Source organism: Drosophila ananassae, chromosome 2R (assembly GCF_017639315.1).
Source record: "Drosophila ananassae strain 14024-0371.13 chromosome 2R, ASM1763931v2, whole genome shotgun sequence".
NCBI classification, from domain to species: domain Eukaryota; kingdom Metazoa; phylum Arthropoda; class Insecta; order Diptera; family Drosophilidae; genus Drosophila; species Drosophila ananassae.
Genome location: NC_057928.1, coordinates 23,745,101 through 23,767,021, shown reverse-complemented (window position 1 = coordinate 23,767,021; position 21,921 = coordinate 23,745,101). Strand labels below are relative to the sequence as shown.

The 21,921-nt window shown below is 42.3% G+C and overlaps 1 protein-coding gene and 1 long non-coding RNA gene across 6 annotated transcripts; one reads left to right on the top strand and one right to left on the bottom strand.

Annotated features, from left to right (window-relative positions):
- The first annotated feature begins 298 nt into the window (after window positions 1-298).
- LOC116655875 lies at window positions 299-17,141 on the top strand. 3 transcript variants are annotated; one of them, XR_004310961.2, is made up of 3 exons: window positions 299-799; window positions 16,423-16,747; window positions 16,812-17,141. It is a non-coding gene; the product is annotated as an uncharacterized LOC116655875 (long non-coding RNA). The 3 variants fall into 3 exon arrangements; XR_006507026.1 differs by lacking the exon at window positions 299-799 and adding an exon at window positions 15,788-16,332; XR_006507025.1 differs by lacking the exon at window positions 299-799 and adding an exon at window positions 15,789-16,362.
- A 3,125-nt stretch (window positions 17,142-20,266) lies between these two features.
- On the bottom strand, window positions 20,267-21,921 carry LOC26514140. Of its 3 annotated transcripts, XR_006506966.1 has the most exons (4): window positions 21,336-21,921; window positions 21,209-21,290; window positions 21,079-21,159; window positions 20,267-21,021 (listed from the first exon to the last, which is right to left on the bottom strand). XR_006506966.1 is itself a non-coding variant. In XM_014910094.3 (3 exons), the coding sequence occupies exons 1-3, from the start codon at window positions 21,660-21,662 to the stop codon at window positions 21,101-21,103; spliced, it is 453 nt and encodes a 150-aa protein (XP_014765580.1). In that variant the 5' UTR covers window positions 21,663-21,916; the 3' UTR covers window positions 21,037-21,100. The 3 variants fall into 3 exon arrangements, 2 of the variants coding, with proteins under 2 accessions (XP_014765580.1, XP_014765579.1); XM_014910094.3 differs by lacking the exon at window positions 20,267-21,021 and having other exon boundaries at window positions 21,037-21,144; window positions 21,336-21,916; XM_014910093.3 differs by lacking the exon at window positions 20,267-21,021 and having other exon boundaries at window positions 21,037-21,159; window positions 21,336-21,914.

Below are 21,921 nucleotides of genomic sequence, written 5' to 3'. Positions count from 1 at the left end.
GAGAAGCCTGGAGGTTGCCAGGGGGAGGTGGGGTATTGGGCCACCAACCTTTTTCGAGGCGGGAACACTCCGCTTACTGGCGCTAAGAGCCCAGAAAGAGAAAGACAGAGAACGGAAGATGGTCGAGTGGAGCAGAGAGAGAGAGACGGAGTAGAAAAAGTGGCAGTGCACGGTAAAGCTGCCCCAAATGGCCGCAAGCAAAAAAGGGAGGGCAAGATGATGCCAAAGCCACCGGTTCCCTCCCCCTGGGGGGTTGGGAGGCCATCTCTCCGCAACTCCTCCTGGCACCGCAGTCGTTAGTCGCAGTCGATCCAAATCCAGAAACAACGTCAGTCTTTGTTTAACGATTTTTATATTTCGAACACGAGATATATTTGTATCCTTTGTACTTTGCTTGTTGCCACAGAGCAGCAGCAACATCAGCAGCAGCAGCAGCAACAACAGCAGCAACAGCAGAAGTTCGAGTATCTGTGTGTTTTAGTTGTATTTGTAGTTGTTCAGCTTGTATTGATGGCAGCGGTGGCTTCGCTTCGCTTCGCTGAGCTTCGTATCTGTATCTTTGGGATGCGTCTCGTCCGTGTTACCCCTCTCACGGCACTCCACCATGTATCTTTTCGCTGCAGAGCTCAGGTTGTGTTGTATCAGACTCGTGTGTGTGTGAGTGTTACAGGCCAGGCCAATGATGATTGTGAGCTCTCGATGCCAAGACTTTCCTCCTCCGGTGTGTGGTATCTATGTATCTTTGTATCTGCGAGCGCGGACAAGCCAAGCGCGTGTTGCGGAGTGAGCGGCAGAGTGCGTACGTCGACATGAATTTTAATCTAATAGATACAAATGAAAAGGTGTTTGTGTGCTCCGCTCCGGTGTAATCGCTTTGACTCGGCGGGCTTTTTGGGGCGTATAGTATGTAGTATGTGGCTCTAGTAGTTGCGGTCGTTGTGCGGGCCCCCGAGAGTATTGATTCGTTTCGTTCCCCCCATCTTTCGGATGGCATTTTATTGCCTTCTCGTCCTCTTTGATGCTCCAAGGACTCGCAGGACTTATCGCGGGGAGTTCCTTTGAGTTGAGCCTGCGGTTATGCCTGTGCGTCTGCTGCTGTGGATTTTGTCTCTTCGTACAATGTTTTTGATTGATTTTCTTCAAGGCGGTTTACTCAAGAGCTCTGGTAACTTGTAATAAGGACCGATATTTTTTGGGGTTCAATAAAGTCTGGGAAAGGAGTGTAGTTTGGGTGTTTACTTCAAGACTAGACAGCGGATTTTGTTCTTGGTTTAAGGTTTGGGTATATTTTTAAAGATTTTTTATGGAGTATGTTAGAAAAATCATTTTAATGCAAAGTCAAAGGAAAAAATAATAATGAGAAGTTAGAATAATTAAAAAGAAATACCCCATTTCAGAAATAGTGATAAAAATGCTCCTAAAAAATCCCTGAACTACTGAGGGGAGGAGCAACGATTGCTCCGCTTACTTTCTTAACGATGACACGCTGCAATCCGAGATGTTGCACGTTGCAAGTGGGCCAAGTGGCAGCCAACCAGCTAACCGACCAACCAGCCATTAATGAACAACCATCTGCAGCAGTACGGAGAACAGAAGACAAAAGCTTTACAAAGGTGTGTTCTTCGTCGCAGTATCTGGGCATCCGCATCTGTGGCACGATGGGGTTGTGGAGAGGAGGCATGCACCCTGGACGGGGCAGGGGTTTTAATGCTCGGGTTGGAGTGTAGCAAACAAAACCAGATAGATACTGATGCTCTCTATACAGCCATCATCGACATGCGATGAACACGGAACAAGTTGTACACAGATAATCATAAATAAACGAGGCACCAGCCTCGCCAGCCTCGCCAGCCTCGCCAGCTTCGTCGAAAAAGTACGAAAAGGTACACCGGGAGAACCGAAGACACGACAGAGAGGACGAGATACATTCGTATCTTTCAGATACTATGTGGGTAAAGAAGGGGGTGGTATGGTCTGTGTATGCTTTTTCTTTTTCTTTCTTTGTTTTTTTTTTCTTCTGTTTTTGTTGTTGTTGGTGGGGCTTGTGTTTTTTTTCTCGGAGGAGAGCGAGTAAGCACGAGCGCCAGAGCTAGCGCCAGCCAGCCAGTTTTATTCCCGAGCAGGGTTCGATTGGCACACACAGTTACAGCCACATCCGCAGCCACATCCCTGCTGGCAATCGTAGAAATACAGATAAAAAGATACTTTTGCACGGCGACAGCTACAGCTGCAGCACTGTCTCGCTCGCACGCCCTCGCCGAGCGAGAGGAAGCTTATTGCAGCACGTACTACATGCCACTTGGGACTTTTTCCTCGTCCTCGTCAGAATCAATTTCGCCAGCCTAATTAGAAAGAGCGTTGCTCATCAAAAATAATAAGGGTTAAGCTTAAAAGAATGACCTATTAGATCAAACTTTAAGATTCTTTATTTTTTGTTTTTGGGTCTGAGGCCTCTGAGGCGCTAACTTAATTAAATTTCAAAAGAGACCTTTCTCCTCCCCCTCCACCTCCACCACCAAAAATATATAAAAAGTTTCTTTCCCCCCGTTGGCAACCCATTTTGTTTTTGTTGCTATTTTGTTTGGCTATTTTTGGTCGGGCTGTGGTTGGATGTACACGTAATAAATTTAATCATAAACCGAAATAAGCGCGTTTAACCACGCTATCTTTTTATTCGTTTATGGGCGCGTGCAGGGAAAAGTTCGGGAAAGGGATCCGCCTGATGGGGGGAAGTGGGACTGTGGTTAGCCATCGCATAGATACAGAAATATTGTATCTATTTGTGTGAGGAGACCCCATCCTCCTCCTTCCAAGGACCCACGGGGGCCGAAGAGAGAACGGACAAAATGTAACTGATGTTTCAGTGTTTTTTCCCGTCTGTTGCCACCTCTCGCTCTTTGGACAAAAGAAGGAAAAATCCACAAAAAGCCAGTAGCTCCCCTTCCGGGCCAGATTTCAATGTTGCTACTTCATTTTTATCGCGTTAAGAGAATATTGGACATGTGTGGCTGGATGGCTGGCTTGGCTACCAACCTCCCATCGAAGGCCCACCTCTGGCGACTGCTTTTCGGGGGCCATAAAACATTCTACATAGATTGTTACCTTTTGCAACTTTTCCTCGTGGCTGTTTTATCGTTTTTTGTTAGGCTTAAGTGTTTATCTTGGCTCTTTCATTCGACTTTTTCGCTCGTATCTAACAGTTGTTGTTCGTGTTGTTGCACTCGCTTCAACATGCACAGGGCGTGGCTTACGGTCAGCGAAAAACGGAATGGAAAATGCTGAAAATGTGTGGCGGGAGTTGGGGTAGTGGGTGTGTGGAAAATGGGGGTACAGGAAAATGGGGAAAATGGGAAATAAAACCGCTCCTAGTGGAAGCAATTTCCGGCTATATACTAGCTAGGTTTTTGAGGTTCGAGGCTTTGGCACGCCGAACCGTATCGCCGCTTTTTTCCACTTTTCTACTTTTCACTTACCGCCGCCATGCATTCAGGATCTGCAAGGAATTGTATCCGAGGGATGCGCGGAATTATGAGGGCTTTTGCAGCAATGTCGGAGCATTGCAGCTACATCCAGTTATCGGCTCTCCATCTAGAAAGGTATTACGCAACAAGATAACTGGCCAGCACATCTAGGTAGGTTTTTTTTAACTCTTAGGGGTATATGTTACAATATGTAGGAACTTACAGATATTTTTAGACATTTTAGAGATAAGATTGTTCATAGAACTCATACAAATATAGTCATATTTTATCTAATTTGATAGAAAATGATAATTATATAAGAGAAATTATACATAAAGTTTCTCTTTTTCTAGATACTTCATATCTATTTAATGGTATGGAGGCCCTAAGAGGCTTATCTTTCAAACTAAATTATTTGAGATTATTAATTCTTTTTTTAGTTCGTAGTATTTGAATAAGAAATTGAAGTATTATGTAAGATATTCTAGTAGATCTACTAATTTCTGATTTATTTTTCTTCTGGGTTACCATATCATATCCTCCTTTAGAACCCATTTGGACACTTTTATGAAGTAAAGCTAAAACAACAATTGCGCGGAATTGACAATATCGCGGCCTCTCATAAACCAATAAAAAGGAATAGCCTAATGGGATCTGTCGAAGCCCCAGCACTCGCCAGGCGATAAAGTGGAAGATTTACTTTTTAATAGACTCCGAGCAACACTCCAAGCAATTGACAGAGGCAAAGATTTTAATTTCACATGTTGACTGGCTGACTGGATGGCTGGCTGACTGGATGGCTGGCCCGACTTTGTTTATTTTATGAACTTTATTAACGCTCTCGCACGTTAACGGCTTCACGCCAACGGGTGGCTTCCGAGGGGGGCAGCTGAGGGGGTGGCGGTGTAGCCAGTCTAATATTAATAACAAGCTTGAACCTAATTCCTTATGATAAATGATATAAGTCAACAACCCTCGAAGAGACGTTCGCGATGCTCCCCCATTTTCGCTTCTGTTACTTTGGTTCCTGCCACCACAATCGTAGTCGTTTTTCTCACTTTTTTCGGGCCAAAGAGATGAGGGGTTCGTTCAGAGTGGAGGCCGGAGGCCGGAGACCAGAGACCGGAGACCGGGCAGACAAGGAGAATTTCATTTACACGCGGCGGGATAATGTTCTGATGATGGCGTGTTTTTTTGCATACAAAGTATGCAAACGCAAAGAAGCGGAAAATATTTATGAAATTGCCGCAGAACTGGCAAGCAAATGTCGTAAAAAGTTGGAAAATTAGATTTTTTCTGTGTTATACACAAGGCCGAGAGGACTTTTTCCACCCTCTTCCACCCGGCAGATAACAATACCCGAAAGATGGAGTATATATATAATTTTTATTCTCTTCGAGGGGAGACAGAGATATTTATACTACGTTAAATATTTGCCAACACTCAACTGAAGCATAACAACTCAACTTGAGCCGAGGATTCAGACGACTCGTTGACTGCCGAGTGATGGCAGGAAGGACGGACGTTTATTTGGCCCTGAAACTTGGCCATTTAATGCTCGAATTTTAAAGCCCATTTCACTTAACACATCTACTTAACACGATGACTTTTGCTGATTTGTTTTGGGGGTAAGGCCGTAATCTTAAAAGGCCTATTTTCTAGCCAGGTGAATGGCTCTCGCAGCTCGTTCGTATCTGCAATGCAAAATAATGCCATGGGATATCACACTATCGTTCACATCGTCGTACAATCGCCACTGCCCGCCTGGCGGAGGCCACCGAAAACTCGGCGTTTCATAATCGGATTAACTGCGGTGGGTAGTAGCCTCTCCCCACCATTCCAAAAGTCAAACAAAATATTCCCTGAATTTATGTAGACCCATAAATCGTGGCTGGGTTTTTGATTGGGCTTTGCGCGAAATGGAAATAATACGGTAGAAAAAGTACTCACAAGCCCATCTAATGCGAGTTTCATATGGAAAAGTAATTTACAGTCTTAAATGTATCAGAGAGTGGACTTTCCACACCTCCATTGTGTGTTATATTGGATTTTTGTGGTGTCAAGATATGTATCAGAAGCATAAAATATTATTTATTAAGAGAGGCTCTGGATGGCAATGGCCTTAATATAAAAATATACCTCCAAAAACTAATATCTAAAATACAGTTGTCAGCAATTTGAAATGAATTTATGTTGGTTCTTAAGATACCAAGAAAAAGGTCACCATCTAATGAAGTTTTAATGGCATTCAAGCCCAGGCTTAACCCTTCCAAATCTGATTGGTGGCACAGCACATTCTCCCAAGGCGTTGCTTTTGTTTGTTCGCCCGGCAAACAAGCTCCATCACCTCGGCTATTTGCCTTCACTTATCGCCGCATCTCTTGTATAGCTACATAGCTGTATGGTCTAGGTGTCGTCGCAGAGTGAGTACACACTGTACGGTGGAGGTGCGTAAGTGTGAATCTGCGCATTGGTGGGCCTGCTTCCCAGAGTAAACAATTCCGAGCCGAAACGGGGCGACAATGGCATCTGCCGTCTGTCTTTGCCTTCGAGTGCGGAAAGCCCTCCCGTAACACCCATTCTCCGCAGGGCTGCCTCTGTATCAGATGCTCATGTTTGGAGAACCCCTTCCAGTCCATCCACCTCGCACATTCACATTCGGCCTCGCACTTGGCTATTTAACGTGTTTTCATAATTGATTGCTAAACTGTTTTGTTTAGACCTCTGCATATATATTTTTATGCAAATAATTACGGGGCGAGCACACATAATGGGACGACTCTGGCCTTTTCTGTTCTGTGTTCCCACTCCGGTGGTGCCTTGCTCTGGAATCGGGATTTAGGATACCGATTCGGGCCTGGAATGGGAGGCTCGGTTGCATGCCGGCTTTGTTTGCGAACATTTGGTTTTGTCATTAAAATATTTTTGGTTTTGTTCACATTTTTGCCGCAGTCTCTCCGCCATATATTCTATATTCCCATCTTTTTATTTGTATTATTTTTGCAGTGCCTTTGTCAGCCAACTTTTTGGCGCTTTTCTATTTTAATTTCAGGCAAGAGCTGAGTTTAATTATGCTGCCGTTCTGAATTTTTGTCTCGTCTCACTTTTTGTTTAATGATTAACAATAACGCAGTCCTGCCGGCAGAGAGACAGGATCCGCACAGGATGCGCCAGTACGCAGAACATCGGCATGTGTGCATATTTATATTAATAAAGTTTCTAACAATAAGCCATTATCTTAGCTTATTACATATTATGCTGCGACTGCTGTTGCTTCAAAAACAAAAAATATGAGGGAGTTGTGTGGGGAGATGTCTTCTGGGGAAAGTATTTTCTACTTGAAATTAAATCGCTTAAATTGTAAATAAATCGAAGGAATAATAAAAATAAAAGAGTAAACTCGTCAGGTGCGTCAAAAAGGTAAAAGAAATCCTGCTGACAAGTGAAAGGATCTGTTTCCGATTCAAAACAACTGTCCCGAAAAAGGGAATCCGCTTACAATAATTAAAAAGTTGCAAATTTAAGTATTAACTCGGCGAATGCGCAAATATGGCCAACGGTAAGCGGATTTCGAATTAACTGCAGACAATCGGCAAAACAAACTCTGTCCATCCTTCCAACACCTATAGAGGTCCTGCAGATTCGGATTTCCGAATCCCGAGTCCTGATTCCTCAGTCCCCATCCGACGACAGATGGAAATTAGAATGGGCCAGGCCTGGCCAGGCTGGCAAAAGAGACATCACCGGCAACATTGCAATTATTAAACGGATGAAAACAAACAATTGCAGGACAAAAGGAAGTGACGGTGACAGGCGACGGCCGAATAATGGACGACAGGACGTCGGCACAAAGGACGAGAGGATTTTGTATGGAAAAATGGGAAAAACTCGGATATTTGCCGGGCCCCGGGTGAAACCCCATGAAATGAGCAAAAATTTTTAATCTTCTGCGATCATTGGGAACAACGTGGGCTGACACTTTGACTGTCCGCGATAATCATGGCATTAGTGGCAGGTTTTTATAATCAATAATCCAGCTGGGAAAAGTTTTTGGAACTTATAGAAATTTTCAATTCATATTCATCATAAAATTAAAGTCGGAAAAAAAATTGCCCCTGGTAAGTTAAATAAGTTTTGTAAGAAGTGTGTTATAAGCTCAAAACCAAAAATCTAAAATCAAAAAAATTGAATGCATTAGTCCTTTCGATATCAGGCTTATTCCCACCAGTTTCCTTTTTTTTTGAATTTTTTTTTTTAGTCACATCCAATCGTGTAGACAGCGAAAAAAGGACAATCTCACAGCTCTTTATCCTTCCTGTCGTCTGCGCCGGCAACATGTGTCTCTCTCTGCTATAGTTGAATTATGTCCTTAATAGGATTAAAGTATTTGGCAGTTGTTTTGACCTTTTTATCGCCGGCTGCCGATACAGGAATTCCGCACAACTCACGATTTGCCTTTTTATGCCTCTCCGTTTGCTCCAATGCATTTTCTTTGATTTTTTCGGTGAATTCATCACCTCGATACCCCCGGTGCATTGGTGTGTGCCTCCTTCTTTAATCTAATTAGTGCAGAAAAATTGAACAGCACTGTTAACTAACGTCAACAATGCCAACAACGCCTATATATCCTGCGGCAATCCTTGACGTGACGAAGCCAATCGCATTTCCAAATCCGGAACGCATTGCCTTTCCTCAAATCGAAGCAAACAGAAATGAGTGCAGCAGATTCTGAATGGGTTCTGCGTTCTGGGCTGCAACTGTCACAGGATGTTAGGATGCGAACGACGGATGTAAGGATGCTTGGTAATGTTTGCAACGATGTCGCATTAACGACAGCCCCAGGGTTCTATTGGGTCTATTAATAATTGTAGGGGGAAAAGTATGGCAAAACTTAATCCGCTTTATAAAGGTTTATAGAGATGCTTTTATCAAGATATTATTTCGAAATTAAGGCTTTTTATTTTGTAAGTTTAAAGGTGTGATGGTATATAGGAATCAGGAAATATGGAGCTAGAAATCACCCTATATCCTATATATAGTTAGCTCACCCATATTTGAAATAATGACAATGCAATATTTTGTAAATACATAAAATGAGTTACATACAAATTGGCTTGGGCGTAACAACCCCCACCGAAAGCCACCACCCCGCTATATATATCTTATCATCTTCCCACCCCGATATTGCAGTTTTTCGGAAACTCAAAAGAATTGTACATATTCCTATTCCCGCTCTATAAATTCCCGCTGGGCGACCATAATAATGAAATTGCTCGCCAATGATCGACAGGGTGGGGTATGTTTTTAGGGTATGGCATAATAAATAGGAGGGTAGACTGGTTCGAATTTGTTGGGAATGTACGAGTAGCTGCGAAACTCACAATTTGAGGATTTCAGTTAAATAATGGCCGACCATTATGCCCAGCGCCGATCCCTCCTCGCCTCGTTCCGCTTGTCGTTTTTACCCTAAAACCTACGTAGCTTATGTTTTATTACAAATGTGGATCAGAAAACTGTGGTAGTCTTGGACTTAATTCGTTTTTCCGGTATTGCTGTTTTATTTGCCTTTATTTTGTTTCCAGGAAGCAAACTTCAAGGTTTCTAAAGTATTTTCAAAAAGATAATAACGATCTCGACATAGTAACTCGATTTAGGTATTCCGCTTAAGAATCGGATGCAAATTGGCCGAGATATAGCCATGAATAGGGACATAATTGTACTTCGATGCCTCATTCACGATTTTTGAAGGGGATAGCTCAGAAAATATGATGAAAAATATAAAAAATAATTTGTTTCCAGATTTTGATGCACAATGATGGAGAATCAATATAGAAATCGTTTAAGGTATTCCGCTCAAGAGTCAGATGGAAATTGGCCAAGATATAGCTATCGATCGGGATCATATTGTCTATGTCTACTATTGTCTTCTATGCCTCATTTACGATTCTGGATAGCCCAGAAAATTTGATGAAAAATCTAAAAAATAATTCGTTTCCAGATTTTGATGCAGAATGATGGAGAATTGATATAGAAATCGTTTAAGGTATTCCGCTCAAAAATCGGATTTAAATTAGAAAATATATAGTCACCGATGGTATATTATTTAAACTCAAACCCTTTAAAATTACTTTCCCCATCAGAGCGTTACTTTCCCCCTTTTAATTGTAGTTCTCAGACTGATTTTCAATTAGAAGGCGAAATGGATGGCTTTCTGCAGAAGGTGGGCCAAAGATCCTGACTCCTCGTCGTAGCCGTCTGGCCGCAAAATCGCAAGAGCAGACCCAGAAGAAGGCGCAGGTGCTGTTAATTTTCCACACTGCACTTATCAAGTGGCAGGAAGGCAGTGGAGGAACTGGAGATGCGGAGGCCAGAGGACAGTTCTGGCATGTCTGGATGTCGGGGAAACGTCTTTGGGGCTGACGGAGAACACGAGTTCACCCGCAGCTCAAAACAAGTTGCGTGTCGTAAATTTACGTTTGCGTTTTGCGTTTTGGGTCTGGCGGGGCCTTTTTGCATTTGCTCCAAGTTGGTAAGTTGGTAGTTTGGTGGCTTCTTGGTTACAGCCGTTATACTATTGAACAGGTGCGACAACCGATGCCCCAGCCCCCGAATAAAGACTGTGTATTCTTGGTGTTGAAACAAAAGCAATTATTTTGTTTGATTTATTTCATCATTGCGTGCTCTGGCGGCTTTTTGTTGGGGGCGTGCGTGAATTCAGGTAGGAGCCAAGTGCCAAGGTGTAATTGCAACTTAGGCCTTTCCCTGTTCTGGCCTTTTGCGATGCGATGTGAGATAAATGCGACCTAGACACTCAAATTATAGCCCAGTAGTGTCTTCAGTCTTGGCAATTTCTTGGCAATCGTTTTGACATAAACGGGTTTCCTCCAAAACAAAAAAATTTTCTACCTTTTTGAAATTGCTCAAAGCACTGCGGAAAATATTCTTTATTAACTTGTTTGGAGTTACTTAACAATTTGGCGATACAGAGGGGTTTTTTCCTGTGTTAATATGTGGGGAATCGGTATGCGGTTATCCGTTTCATTTATACCAACACCAAACTTTTGTTATTACAATGAAAAAACCAGGCAGGTACATAAATTGCCAATGTTATCTGCTGACAATTGGGGCGGTTTGGCTCCGCTGTCACTAGTTACTGTTCTTTGTTACCAATTTTTTCTGTTTCTGTTCTGTTTTTTGTTGGTTTTTATATCTGACGCAAGTGCTAATGTACATATGCGTTACCTATGTCAGAGTACGTGACTGATCCGAATCCTTAATGGCTGGTTTGGGGTAACAAAGTTATGGCCGCCATATTCAAATACTCTAATATCTGAATGGTGTTGCGTAAATTTATTAGTATTTTCTGTTTTTTTGTTTGTTTACTTTTCGGGAGGGGAACTGGGGAACGATTACGATTATTTGCTGACCGCGTTGCGGCGGTAATTGTGTATTCATTATCGCCTCTGATAATGACACGGGCTGATATCTCCGCTCTCCCAATGCCATACATTAAAATTATAGATTACTTTTTGCAGATGTAAGCGAAAAGCTGGCTGATAGCAAATTGAATAGCTCATTGCAATATGGGAGCGGTACTAATGTTCACAGCTTTCTGTTTACCGTCGAACCATAAAAATACCTGGAAGCCCTATCAGTGACAATTTAGGAAAATTTATCAAAGATACTTGGCACTACTTTTTAGCGAAAACAAAACTTTGATAAAAAGGAGGTCTTCTCATTTGTTTGACATAAATTGCTAATTAAACATGAATCATAAATAATGGAAGGCACTACTTCTGTACACTATTTTGACTTCTGATTTTCACCTGTCCTTTGTCACCTTTTGAGCATTTTTAATGCCCTCTTTAAGAAAGAAACCCATATAGCTACTGTGGAAACACCTGCATCTGACTAATAAAGAGGGAAAGGATTAAATATTAAACTCCCCAACAGAGACATAAAATGAATTCTTTAGCCTGTGCCAGGGCCCATCTTGGAATTCTTGGTGGTTCGGAGTGCGGGGGACAAAAAATTATGAGACTCGGCGGGTGGTTTATCTGAATCCATAAGATACCCGAGGGCGTCAATAGCTCCGCCGCCAGAGTCGCAGACACCCAGACTTTCGGATATTCAGCCATTCACCGCAGCTCTTAAATGGCTTCCAAATTAATTATTTACGCATTTGAATTGAGGCATTCAGTTAAGAACAGATTTCGAAATGGCTGTTTGGCTGTCGGTTGGGTTGGGTGCCACGAGCAGCAGAGCAGCGGGTTGCCGCGTGCCGCATTACGATCCGGGGACCAAGCTTTCCGGCAAACAGAAATAAAACCCAACACACAACACAAACAGCACCAATGCCCGCCCCGGGTGCACAGCCTTAATTTACCAATCAAAAACTCGTAATTAACCTAATAAGCCGGGGCAAGAGCCTCGCGCGTTAAGTCGCGTGCCCCACGCTCCTCGATTCCGGGTGATCCGGGGCGATTTTCAGAACCCATAAGAGCGAAAGAGGAGGTTCGACATATTTGGATTTACTGACGCAACTTGCTTCAGAACAAATTATGGCGTTTACGGCATCCGATCCGACTAAATTGAAATTGAAGTATAGAGGAGCGCATGCGGGCACTGCATAAATGGAGGTGGAAGTCTGTACTTTAATTGAACATTATGCACTGTAGAAAAGGTTTTTAAAAGTGAAATAAATATTACAAATTCTGGCATATCATTTTATAAAATATGTATATAGATAATAGCTCATTTTTTTTCCATTTAAGTTTCAGATAAACATTCCTCCAGATCATCTCTTGTATATCTTTCTTACCATTTCCCTTAGTGCATTGCAGTGTCTATTGATCGACCATAAAATTAGCACATACGGTTATATAACCATTTCAGTAAACAGTGACACTTTTTTGGGTTGGTTAAGTAATGGCTAAGTGATGATCACACATCAGCCCGAAATGCTTCCGGTTGCCATTTAACGTTACCCCGGAGCGACGGTACTGGGCTATACCTATTTAAAAGAGTGTTTACATTGGCATTTTCGTGCCTACTACGTCAATATATTTAAGCGCTAGGCACAAACACAGATTTCTCACACAATAACCACTGTGTGGCAACCACTAAGTCCCTGGCAAAACAATCGTTTAACAAACATCGCATTAGCAGCTATGGGCTAAACCAAAACTCTGTGCAAATATTTATTTAGGACGCGCCGTTGCGGTTTTGCGCATGCGCAGCCATTAAATGGCCCGAGAGAGGTCGTGTTCGGAGGATAATGGCTTATGCAAGGACCTTCTTCGACTGCAGTGGTAGTCGTCAGGTTGCACAGATGTCCGAGTTGTTGAACCGCCGCATGGAAAGGCGATGATGGCATTACCGGAGTTAACCACAGAATATCCAATAACTTAAGCTGATGTGTAATTCTTAAGGATAATATATAGTTGGTTGTATAATTTTTGAAACATATTAAAGGAGAGATGCTAGAGATGTTAACTAGTCTCTGGGATAATACAGAAATCAAATCAATAACCTTTCACATTGAGCTTTCACTAAAAACTGTCACTCTGCGAGTGTTTTTGAAAAATCATTTGAAATATATTAGATGCTGGCAGAGATTACAGATTCAGCCAAAAATACGTCCAACATTAAGAGCAGAAAAAATATGGCCCTAGCAAGACAATAAAATAATAATTCCAAGACCGGAAAAATCCGTGACATCATAAATTATCAATAATCACACTTTGTTTTGACAGGATGACGACTGTCGGAACTGAGCGGCATTGTTGTCCTTGCCTGTATTGACACAGGCGAGTACACACACAAATACACACAGGCAGGCAGACAGACACAGTCAGGGATTCCCTCTGCACAGGAACTTCAAAAATAAATAACTGCACAAGAGCTATCAGGGAGGTAGGGTAGAGAGTCGGCTATTCAACTCTCATTGTCAGCGCAGCCATGATGCGGCAACGCTCCCAATAACCAAAACCCTACTGCACAGCCCAACCCCCCAACGGGTCTGGTCCTGCCAGGAGAGTTTGGTAAATAAGGACAAATAAATGGCAGGATGCGACTGATACGGACTGAGTCCCCAGGACTGCATTTCCTCTGCGATATTGCATATGTTTCGACCACCGGGCTCGATGGATGCATTTTCCCCTGCCACTCGATTTTTCCCAGTGACAGCGAATTTCCATCCTTTCTAAGCTATATACGAGTGGTGGTACATATGTGGGTATTACTTCTATTTATAAGCTATTGGAAGAGGGTCGATAATGCACTGGGATATATTTTAGGGGCACATTTGATGGTTTGAATGGATTATAAATATTTATAAAAATCATTAAAATAACTGTAGTCAAAAAAACTACTTCCAACTGACTTTGAATAATAGGAAACCCAAGCAATTATCACTCCGAAAAAAATAAATTTATTTATTTAAATGTCCGACAAAAGAGTGCTAATATTTTCTCGTTATAACCAAATTATGCATATTGGCTACGAATGGAATCTTGTTAGGACAGAAAGCCCGAGGCAGCGGCTTGGCTAAAACACAAAAACCAAATTTGAATATCTATCTGGAGGAAGATAAAGGGGGCAGTTACTAGCCATTAGACACACCACTAAATAAACGAACATGCACACGTTTGCGCGCTCCGCTTCGAATCAACATACATTATTAATAATAATGATAAAACGCGAATAAAACGTATATGGCGAGCCATTTGTTTCGGCCTCAGATACTACTACCTTTCGCCGGCCAGCTCAGAACGGCAGCGGTTCAAATAAAACCTGGGCTATGAATTCGGAGACTGACATACCAAAATCCGATACCAAAAATGACAACGAAACACAGATAGAACAACAACAGCAGTATCATATTGAGAGTAGCAACAAAAAGCTTTTTAGTCAGCGATAACACTTATGTATGTTTGTATTGTACACGTATTATTAAATGTCATGTTTTGTTAACGGCCAAAAACCGAAACTGAAGCCGTAGCCGTATCCGCAGCCGAACGAAGCCGTTCCCAAAATTGTCAGCATCACAACCTACACAAATGCTGCAGAGTCCCAAGGCAGACAAAAGGCAACCAAAACGACAACAACATCGACAACATCAGCCCGTTGTTGCTGCTCATATCAGTGTCGAGCCGGGGGTCTCGCTTTTGGGGCATAATGTATTTTATACCGATCGATCGATCGGGGACACAAAAAACAAGGGGACAAAATAAATAGGCGTAAATTAAGCATTTCGGCTGCCACTGGTTTTCAAAAATAACACATGTATATTATTCATAACCGAACAAATTTAAATGAGAAATGTGTAAGCGAATATGCAAATAATTCAAGAGTTTCACCCGCTGTTCACCCGGCCGATATTTGGATTATAATTGTTGGCAATATAGAGCCAGGGGCTACGAACAAAATGAGAGGCTATTGTGTGAGGCTACTGAATAATCTGTTTATGAGTTGGGGGTGTCATAAAGTATTATTGAGATAAAAAAAAAGATATAGAATTCCTCAGATACCAGAGTTTTCTTATATAAAGCACCTAAAACATAACGTCAATATTAATACCTTTTAAAACCCTTAAGGATCAATGATTTCTATGTGAAAGTCACTTCTTAAAATATTTAATAATTCCATTTCTTAGAAAGGAAATAGCCGTTGAAAACTGTACCTCCAGGTACTCGATATGCCAATATGTAAATGATTCGAGAGTTTCACCCGCCAGATGAGACATTAGAGATATTTGGATTATAATTGCTGGCAGCGGAGCTTCGAGCTTCGGGCCACGAACAAAACACCATAAGTGGGGTGAAGTTGTAATTGAACTACTGGAAACGGCTCCTAACTTTCCAAAGAAAACATCGTTAGAGGAGAGAGAGATATGTAGAGGTATGTGTGTGTATTTATGGGTATATCCAAGTGTAGCCACGTCCTCAGCCGAATCTTGAAAGCAGCTCCAGATTCAACTCCAGTTCATCTGTTCGAATGAATGACAATGACTGAACTGGGGCGCTGAAAGTGACTTGCCATTAAACATGAAACTCTTGCAACGTCAGTTCTCATAATTGTGTTGAGAGTTCAGACGTTGTTGTTGACTCTTAATGTTGTTTTCTTTGCATGCTGATTAGTTGGGCTCGGGGAATGCCCCCGTCCTCGATGCCCCACCAATCGTAGAATGAATATCGTTATGGCCAACGAGACAGAGATATGAGTATGGGTATGAGTGTATGAATGTGTAAGGAAACCCTCGGCATATCAGCTCACAAGGCACTTTGCCCGCTGCCAGCGAGTGTTTTGATTAATGATGATACATGAAATTAATTTCAATTCCTACTCAGCGCGATTGTTTGCGTTTGAAATGAAAGCCTTTTCACACCGCTCCACCTCGACCTTCCCTACAGCACCCTCTACCCTTCCATGCCCTCTGCTACTTCGCATGTTTCGGCCTCCAATTGAATATTCTTATTCAAAGAAACTTTGTGCGAGTACTAGTCTTTTTGTTAATAACTCCTTTGACTGCAACCAAATCCGAATGCAGCTCCGATTCGGGTTCGAATTTTTTGTTGAAATCGTGGTCATTAGCGCTGCATCATCCTCCTACCAATCCTCAACCGATTCCTCCGGCAACCGAAACCACTTAAAGCTGTTGAATAAATCTCGTCAGAATGGCTTTGTTGTGCTTACATTAGCCTCCGTAATGAGCTGATTTTGATTCGAATTCTACTTCTCGAAAAAAGGAAAAGTCTCAGTCATCAATATTGTTCTATTAATGTACATACGAGTATAACTCGGATGGCACTCCACCGATGACTCTTTTATCCATTCATGTTCTTCTTTTCTGACGGAGTCAACGATCAAGGTTATTACGGAAATTCCTTTCAAGTATTTTGTAAGATCTATGAACTCTGAACACAATTCGATTAATTAAACTATTTTTACTTTTCTGTAGCAATAAACCACCTTTTCTCACCGATTGGATATTAAAATGGATATCAAATGCCATTAACTGAACGATCAGAAATAAATTATGCAAAATAATGGGACAAAACTCATGTGAATCTTCTGCTCCAATCAAGCAGAGGTCTCACCTTTTCAGGTGCATTAAACCTGGCCAGGTTGCGAGAAACAGAATCACCAGCTCACCAGCTTTTCCCCATAAACAGGACCATCGCATTCCACTAATGAGAGACCAAGGCGATCCCGCCGAATGCGCGACGACACACGCATGGGTGTACGAATGTGTAGATGCCGGGGGTATTAACATACGCATGTCCGTGAGTATATAACACAAATTTAAAATGTTAACGTTTCTACAAGCTAACATTGAAAATCGTTTAGCGGCAATTACCATCAAATGTCCGCCTCTCTTTGATCTTCACCGATGTTTGGACGCCAGTAATCCCAACTTGGCCTAAACATTTCAGGCATTCCTTTTGCCAGTGCCGCGGATCAGCGGCTGTGGCTGCAACTGCAACTGCAACTCAGCTGCAGTTCATCCAGCTCCGGCCAGAGCTCGATAGCCAATGGGTTGGAAGGCACACGAAGAAAAATTATGGATAGTTATTAAAGGAAATATTTTAGTTCATAATGTATATGTTTAAGAATGATGGGATGTAGGTTCGCCACTAATAAATTACTTCAATAGAGCCAGTGTGGTTTTAGCCATAATTTGCCTAGTTGTAATTAATATTTTTTTACAGTGATCCCCTCAGGAACTTGTGCCTGCGCCATGCACGACCACAGAGAGCCATGTACAGTGAACATGCGCACGCGCACTAAACAAACCAGCGGCGTCTGTAGGCTCTTTGGATTTGCGTTTGCATTTGGGTTTGGGGTTTTTGGTTTCTGTTTTTGTTCCCGTCCCTGTTCAGCAAGCAGCTTAAGTCCAAATCCGAGGCATTAGCCGGGAAAACACGCCACGGCCATGCAAATCGCCGACTAGGCAAGCCAAATGCAAATACACTCGGCAAACTATCTGATGGATGCAGTATCGCTCAGATGCGGGACACCAAACACCGCTGACGGTTGTTGTTTGGACACTTGTCACTCAACGACTCGGAACCGATACGGAGATCTGAAGATCTCAAGACCTCAACATCTCAAAAGCTGCCATCCATCGATTTCTATTTGCACAGATATTTTCCGTTGCAGATGCAGCAGCCATGATCGCTAGATGGATTCATTTTTTTGTTTGCCGAAACGCATCCGCAAAGCCAGCAATCCGTTAAATGTGCGCAAACAGCACAGTGTCGAATGTCATAATGGAGCCGCGAGGGCCCGGCCCCGGTCCCGGGTCTATGCAAATATTTGGAGTTGTTTCTCACACAATTTCCCTAATCGCACATCGGCCATCGGGGCATCTGCACTTCGATTTATGCCGACTTTGAGGCCCGTTGGCTATTTGGCTAGTTGCTCTCCAAACGGGCTTAGACTCTTGTCAAAACAATCACAAACGTCATCGTCTCTGGCCAATCACACTCGACTGTCAAACTGGCGACAGTGGTCGAAATGTAAGCCTTTGGCTGACAATGGCTTGGAATGAGTCTTACGCAGTGCTCTACTACATTCCATCGAAGGTGTTCCAATAGGAAGGACAAAGTCCCCGATTACTATGGCATAAGTATTGGGATGGACTTTAAATATTCTCTCCGACTTATAATATTTAATAAAATATATTCTTTTTATAGGAAAGTATATATAAGCCTATCTGAAAATATTATTTTTAGGCATATTTTATGGGGAATTTAATTAGAAAACCCTCAAGAAAATATAAATGATTTTTGGCCAACAGGGCGTATGAGTAATATTGATTGAACATAACCTTTTGTTTCATTGACTTTTGAGAAGGAAAAATGTACACAGCTTCGAGGTTCACCCTATTGCCAATATTTAATTGAATTCAAAGCCAGAATTGAGGATTAACGCACAGGCACTGGCATGGCACAGGCCGCTCGTTTTTTGCGTGCAACTGCCACGGGTGTTGGTGTGGCAGGCAGCAGGCACCCAGCACCCGGCACCAAGCACTGGTGGCGACAGCGTCATATAGCTATCGGGCGATCGGACAAATCGAACCATCGCACAGGTGACGACAAGGCCCATTGGCAGTCGGCGCATGTCGCCGCAATTAAAAAACGCCTTCTTCGGCTTGCCATATCTGCTGCCGGCACTCTGACTTTGGCATGTAGGCGCAGGTGCGGCATATTTATGCAGGCTACATACTCTATAGTACTCTTTAGTAAGTGTCCCATGACGCACGACCGACCCGCCGACCACCCTCCGGCCCTCCACCCTCTGGGGTATGAGTAAGCACGCACAATAGCCATGCAAATTCCCTCCAGTATGGATATGGATATGGGTATGAGTACGACTACGAGTACAAGCAAATTAACGGCCAAACAAAGCCCGGCCAAAGATCAATCGTGGCCAGGAAAATGAAAGCTGCCAGCTCAATAGAGCTTATCGACATCAGAAATTGTGAATGCATATTGCCATTTAATGAAAGAGATTGGAATGCAGTAAGAGTCTTTACGATTAAATTAAAATTTAGCCAAAAAACTGAATAATAAAAAAACACAACCATTAAGGCACAGTAAGTGCTGTCTTCCTTTAAAAAATAAAAACAAAAAAAAATTTTATGTACACACTATTATCGCCTGATGGTTACCATGCAGAGCATTTCTTATTTAAATAGTTTGCAGCATGCCTGCCGTTTTGTACGACTTTGTTCCGAGAAAAGTCATAAAATTACTGCGTAACAGTGCAACAAGGTGTTATGGAGGAAGGTGCAACCAAGTACGTCTGCTTCCGCGGATGCTACTGCATCGGCACTGCCACCGGTAACATTGGTAACATTGTTAGGGCTAATAGAAGTTAAAATTGTTAATTGCCAAACGGTTGACTGGGGTTTGCCGGTTGATTTATGCAGTCCATAGAGGTCCAAAGGTCCCTAGGGCCATTCCGGCCGAACGTAAATAATTGTCGCACCGGCTGGATGCTCCATATGCCGTGGGAACGCTCTAAGAATGTTCTGAAATTTATGGAAGAAAAGCTCTAGGAATGCGTTCGCAAACAGGAACAGCGCATAGACTTTTCAACCAAACGATTTCTCAACACTTCAAAGGTGTTGTAGTTTCGGTTTATAAGTTTCCCTTGGAAGTTGGCAGTTGGCAGTTGCAATTTTGCTACTTAGGTGACTGCCACATGTCACATGGGAGGAGTGGGCATGGTAAAGTATTCAGAACCCATTCATTGGTGAATTAATTTCTAATTCGCATGCAGCCCGGCGCTGGGGTTTGGCCCGCAGTGGCACTACAAGCGATTTGAGCAGTTACCTACACATGTTTTTCCTCCAAATCTGAGCTGTCGGCCTGTCGGCACGTATGGAGATACCAGCTCTACCCATGATCCCCCTCCCAGCCATTTAAATCTCCTGGGCCTGTGCGCATGGGCATTCGATTGGGAGCGGTATTAGTGCGGAAATAATGTTCCCAGTTAACCCCACAAAAGGCACTCTCACTCACCCACATGCCCCGATCTGCATTTTTGTTCCTAATTGATTGCGGGCTGGGGCAGATCTGGAAGTGATCCTCGACCCTAAAAGGTTACTTCCGGTGGTTGAAAGAGGGTAATGGGTAAACATTTTGTAGACTGGAAACTAAAATATTTCAGAAATATATAAGTGTTTTCTTTTTCATTTCTCTTTAATGGAGGAGTTATATATTTTAGATTGTACATGCATTAGTTATTATCCAGATTCTATTCTTCGAATAACAAAGTAATAAAAGACATTTAAATATATTTAATTAATCTTATCGTATTTAAGCCCATTAATTCAGGCCATCCACCACCACCCTAGGCCACTAAATTAATTAGAGAGCTGAAGAACAAGTGTTTAGATTATGTTTTCAGACCACAACTGAGTCTGAAATCGCAAATGTGAAATATATGCAAGTGCTAATGCATAATGTACGTTATGGGCATGCAGCAGACGTGTCTGCTGGGCGGTGGTGGATAGATGCACTGCATCTTCTGGCCCGGCTCGAATTGCTCACGCAAAACGCTGATAATGAGCTGGCAATTATCACTTTTAGCTGCGACTCGAACACGGCGAAAGCACAGTTATCACATGGATTCACATGGAATTATGTGTGATACACGGAATGGCAATCTCATGGAGAAATGCATGGGGCTCACAGTATGCACTATTAGTAACGGTAGACTTCCAAGCCATTCCATGGAACAGTGGCTGGAACAGCTCTATGCATTCGGCGGTTCGTGCCGCCAATCTTGAGGCGACTCAACTTGCCTCGACTCACGGATCACGGATCTCCATGGCAAGTCCGGAGTATCGGGTCTGAGGAGCCACTCGCGTGCACCGGCGCTAAATTGAGCAGATATGGAATCAGTGACATCGCCTCCAGCAGTGTCGTCTCCCAGCGGAACAGGCCATACGAATAATAGGAGGGTCTGATGGTAATGAAATTTGTATGCCCTTAAAAACGAAACTTTTCAGAGGTGAATGCCAAAATATTGAACTCATAAACACATCCTTAAAAAGGTTTTTTAAAACACACTTATTATAAATTTTATTACATTAACACTTCACCTAAAATGGTAATTTTAAGATACTAGGGCCACTGCCTTTTAATATGCTTTCTTATTTTTGTTATGGCTATGATATGAATGGCTAAAATAGAATTTTATTATTAGTATTTAAACAATTCAATAATACTCACTCAATGGAAATATTAAATAAAAATAAAAAATGGGCCAAAAGTAACTGAAAGTCTTCCCAACGAAGAACAACTCTTGACGTTCCTAGATTCATAAATTATTAATTATTTTCCTCAAAATCTACCTTACCTTTATAACGCCCACAAGCATAAAAGATCCTGCCAAAATATATAAAATTTCGAATATAAAATACACACAACCGACAGTTAGAGCTACATATTCTAAAGGGCGAATATCGATACTTGATTCCTTGACATTCAACACATAATGCTGGGTCGTACTGTTCACGACATGGACCAGGTTTAGAGTCGAAACCTTTGGCTGCAGAACTATGTAGGTGTAGAAGAGCATTCCATAGAAATTTGAGCAGAGGGAGAAGAATCCCATTATGATACAATAGATGGCATAGCCCATGCACCAAGATTTTGGGGAGGCCTCTTTACAAGACTGGCACATTAATGTATTTTGTGTGTCAATGTATTAATTTTTGAAAAAAAAAACAATATTTAAGTGTCAGATTTATTTTAAAGAGTGAACTTTGGGAAGTCTTGATGTCCTTGAGCATCGCAAGCCCCAGAAAATAGGCAATGGTTTTTTTTACTAAGTACTAAGCGAAAGAAACTTATCCAAAAAGTTTCATCAGACTTTTTTGTAAGAATTTGGGTTAACTTTGATTAGAGTATCAAAGCTAAGGCTAACTTAAAGAGTATACAGA